The 4640-nt window shown below is 55.3% G+C and overlaps 1 protein-coding gene across 1 annotated transcript; it reads right to left on the bottom strand.

Moving 5' to 3' along the window:
• Positions 1-528: 528 nt before the first annotated feature.
• Positions 529-4615, bottom strand: CSUI_011096 (ribonuclease h1 h2 small subunit protein). The gene is made up of 4 exons (XM_068071197.1): positions 4476-4615; positions 2055-4122; positions 1710-1788; positions 529-755 (listed from the first exon to the last, which is right to left on the bottom strand). Exons 2-4 carry the CDS (start codon positions 3233-3235, stop codon positions 717-719), a joined length of 1299 nt encoding a protein of 432 aa, XP_067916827.1. The 5' UTR covers positions 3236-4122; positions 4476-4615; the 3' UTR covers positions 529-716.
• Between the last annotated feature and the right edge of the window lie 25 nt (positions 4616-4640).

Below are 4640 nucleotides of genomic sequence, written 5' to 3'. Positions count from 1 at the left end.
TATTCTCTTCCAGAAAGAGCCTTTATTCAAACTGTGCCGAGTCTGAGGCTGGCCGCTGATGTCCTTTTTTTGCCTATCTCGTTTAAGTCGTACGGGAAAAGCCGTATGGCAGAATCAGCTCCGGTTCGGTGTTTTATGGGTGACGTGTCCAGGGATCTGACTTCCCTCCAAACTGGCCTGTACACTGTGTGTGCGGATGCTCGAGCCTCGGAGGAAAACGGTGACAGTGGGACTGCGGAAGCGCGCCTCCGGCCTGGGGCGGGATACCGCGAGGAGTGTGCGCCCCGTTTCAGCAAGCAGTGAATTGCAGCGCGCAAGGTGATGCACAGCGGAAAGGCGTGCCATTTTGACGCGGGGAGAGTAACGATACGTCCGACTTGAACCGAAGCAGATGCTCCTCAGAAAAGACGGCACAAAAAAAGACAGTACAGAGGTTTACATGCAAGCGTTGTTCGCTGACAGAAGACCTTCCGAGCTGGCGTGCAAGATTTCCTCTCCTCCCATAACACCTTGTCCTTTTTCCTGTTGTTCATTGAGGCTTTCTTTCGAAGACACGTATCACCGCTGGTGCAGGGGGGTCTCGGTGACAGGACCGGAACCGTGGTGGCATGGCAGGCAGCTCCTTGCGCAGAGTCAGAGCTGGAGTGTTGGCCTTGTTGCTCAGCGGTGCACTGCCTGGCAATCTAGGCACAGGCTGGACTTTCTTTTTACACATCTCACTCGAGAGTGGGGAAGTCGTCCGACCAATCGTGCACCTGAACTCCCAAGCACACATGCATGCTTGCCGTGTTCGCCTTTGTTCAGATATAGTTGTCATGGGCAGGCAAGATCCGCTTCAAGCGTAGCTTTTAATCCAAACAGGGACACTATTACCGACCGGCCCTGGCTGTTCTGTTACCTGCAAGTTCATGCCACACGTGCAAGCTTGCTTTCCCGTTCACGAGTGGGAACATGTTGTGAGGCGTGGCCTCTTCAGGTCTACGGCTGATTGTATCCACCCCCTGAGAGAAGCGGTTACCTGTCCGTGGCGAACTCTACAATGCGTTGGCGTTGAACAACAGACAACCTGCCAGTGCTCGGGTGGTACCAACGAGGCGCTCCTGCCGTTCACTGAGCACCTGTAGTCTAATCAAGCCTGCTAGTGGCTCACTTCGCGTAAGGGATTGCGGACGTAGTTCTCGCAAAATGTGTAACTGGTGTTCAAGACTGGAAACTGCATACACACACGGTTCCTGCCACCGAGGGGGGCGTCTCACAGACCCGTGCGGCGTGCTCTGAGTATGTAACGCCTTTGCCATTCAACCGTGTTGACTGATACCTTGGTGTACCTAAGAAGATAAATCGACTTCGCATTGTATTAAAGCAGGAGTAACAGCACAACCAAACAGAAGCACACAAGAACCGATCTGTGCAACGTTCCCTCCCTGAAACAAGCATTTATCACGCTCAAAACATACCAGACGCATGCCTATGCATCCGCCGGGATGCAGCAATAAATTACTGCATCCCGGCTATTCCCTCAGTGCTCCACTGAAACAATGTTTACTTCGGCAACTTGTTCGTTACACCCACAATCGGAACCAGCAACACACTCCTTCGACGCGTCTTTAAACCAGCATGTGGGCCCAGAAACAACCCACCCAAGGAAAGGAATCAGTGTTTTTGGGATGGAGATCGCAGCTGACGACGAGACTGCAACTGAAACTCACCGCGCTAGCTAGACGCATGAAGGCGAGAAGCTGAAGCACGTCATCTGTAGGCGACGGTAGCGCATCTTGCTGCCAATAGCTGCGATTGAGAGCAGAAAAGGAAACAGGCAAAAGCCACGGAATGCGCAGGGGAAGCAGCTAAGCAGATGCAGTGCCCGAAGAAATACACGGGGGATAACAATGGAAGGAATGTATTCATACTGTACTAAGCAGGCAAGCACGCGGTATGCCAATTACAGACGGGGAGAGAGAACCCGGTACGGGCGCTCCGACTACTTCGCTAAAAGAAGAGGTGCTTGACCTCTTCTGAAATTACTCCCTCCGCTCCCCCCCAAACGCCCATACCAGAGGTGGCTGAGAGCGCCAAGGGGGATAACTTCTTTGTCCGCCTCTCTCTGCCGCTGAACGACGTGCTGCTGCCTCCCTCGTTTCTCCTTCTGCTTCATTTCTTCCCCCTCTTCAACAACCTCCACCTCTTGCGCATTCTTTCTCTTTGCCACGGTCACAACGAAGCCGCGACAGCCTCCCGCCAGTGATAGCAACAAATTTTCTTTCCTTCCGGAATCCCCGTGCTCCTCGTGTGTTTCTTCCACAGGCTGGTTTGTCTTTAAACGCGGCCCTGTAGACGTGTTGCAATCAGACTCGTTTCGGGTCAAGGGAATGCAAAGCCCACGCATAAGTCGGCCGTGAAGGAGTGCCTCCACGACCGTCGGCTCCCGCACGGTATCGCAAGCGACAGGTCGACAAAGTTGTTCCTCTACGTGTCCTAATCCCCCTGTGGCCTCTCCGCGGTCGCGGGCGGGACCCTGGAAAGACGAGCGAGGAGACGCCACCAAAGGAGAAACGATCCTGACGTGATCTTCTCCGGTGCCGACAGAGGCAGGAGTCTGTACGCGTTCAGTCGCGTCACATGAGGTTGTATGTTGCCCGGCATCTTCAGCTGGCGTTCCGTACGCCCGGTGAGGCCGAAAATACTTTCGGACTGAACCGTCCCCAGTGAAAGAGATTTTGCAGGGCAGTAAGTGCACAGTTGCCGTGCCGCCAAGGACGTCGTCCGGAGGCAACTGTCGGACACCAGAAAACACGTGACTGCAGGGATATGGACACGAGGAAGATGCAAGAGAAGAAGAGCGGGTTAGTGGAGAGCGGCAGCCCTTCTGCCATGCGGTTGCGGCCGCTCTCCAGAAACCCGTTGCTCGGGTTGGTCCAGCGGGGACAGTGAAATGTCCACCACCCTCATGAGCCACTCGTCTAGCGTCCTCCCCAAGCAGTGTAGCAGCGAGCGATCCCTTGAAAGGAGACTCCGCGGCGCGGGATTCTGTCGGGACTTCTCCAAATACCGCCTTGTTTTCTCCTGCAGGTCCACAATCGGCCTGCGGTTTTCCTGGTCGCGGGCAAGCCGCAGTGTCCCACCACGTGTCCGCAAAGAGAGCCGGGGGGTGCACGGGATAAGCAGAACTGCGAGCAGAACTAAGAGATGGCGATTTCTCGCGGTCGTCAGTTGACTTCTCAAAACTCCCTGTCATCGTTGTGGCACCACTATAAAACAAGCAGCCAAAGAAAAGTAGTACAAGGATGAATTAGACGTTTCTCGCGCCCCCGGGTAGATCAGCGCAAGGCCCTACCGAAGTCGTCTGCAACAAGGGTAGACAGAACTGAGTCCGGGCAAAAGGCGCCAGAAAGGTAGTAAAGAGGACAGGAATCATAGCTTCTGTCAACTTCGCACAGAAGGTACTACGGAGGTGGTCACCTCGCGCCTGCCTCGGTGATTGCCGCCTGGAACGACGGATGTGCTGTAAAAAGAGGCGGGACAGCCGAGCTACGGAGAAAGAAGCTCCCAGCCGAAGCACCTCGCCGTCTGCCTTGGGGTGCAGTTACCGGGGGGACTAATAGGAGACCGGGGACTGCATCGCCGAGCAGCAGAGTGACCGCTTGACCAAGCACGTATCCTTCCCAGTTCGCACGGAACGGTTGCCTCCACTTCTGTCGAGGTGTGTATGCGGCGAAGACGACATTGGCGATTGGCTTGAAAAAAAAGCGACCGGAAAACATCCACACGCTCAATCGAGACGCCGGCCCGGAAAACGCTCCTCAACCTTCTCTGTGTGCAGTCTGCGCTCCTGCAGGTCCTCCAGTTACTTATTCTACGCGCGAGCACTCAGGCGGGCGTGTCTTCCTGGTGACACGGACAGAGACCGGGAGGCCGCTGGCCTCGGGACACGCGAGACGACCTCTGCTTCCTTTTGACAAGCAAGTGACTGATCCCCTCGTTTCCCCGTCTTCTACCACAGAATCCATCGTCTGCTCCTCCTCCGGGTGCTGGAAGAGTCTTCTGTTTCGGTCTTTGTCCTGCAGTTGCATGCGCGTGTCGGGCACGCGAACGCCGGAGTGCCATGAGTGTGCATGTGTGCAGCTGGGGGAACAGACCAGTCCACAACAATACAGAAACATGTCACCAAGGAGCGTCTTACCTCTCCGCGCAAAAGGATTGTACGTGAAGTCTTTTTTAGCGTGACAGGACGGACGGTAAAAAGGAAAGTTTACGTCGCCCCCCGGGCCACCCGTCCGCCTGTTCCGCTCGAGCAGGATCACACTCGCGGCTACTATATGGACGGGGGACACGAGGCAGCGCGAGGCTTTTCTTTCAAGTCTATCCACTGACATTAGGCCTCTACGCCTTTCAGCCGTCACTGACTTGTAGTGTTCCCCTCAAGCCTAGCGGCAGGCCACGGCTTCGCCCCTTTGGTGCTGCGAAATAGGACTTACGTCCAAAAGTGCACATCATGAACACACCACCATGTTGAATATGGCAGGTGTAGAAGGAAACCGCCTGTGTAGCAAACGAGCCAGCACACGTCGGAATCACAGCAGAACCACCTTGTTGCGCTTCCCAAGTTTGAGTTCCCCCGTAACGGCTGCGTTGTGACTCCG

This window comes from Cystoisospora suis (assembly GCF_002600585.1).
Source record: "Cystoisospora suis strain Wien I chromosome Unknown contig_9657, whole genome shotgun sequence".
NCBI classification, from domain to species: Eukaryota; Apicomplexa; class Conoidasida; order Eucoccidiorida; family Sarcocystidae; genus Cystoisospora; species Cystoisospora suis.
Note: the sequence above shows the minus strand (reverse complement) of the source record. Positions and strands in the feature narration are given on the sequence as shown.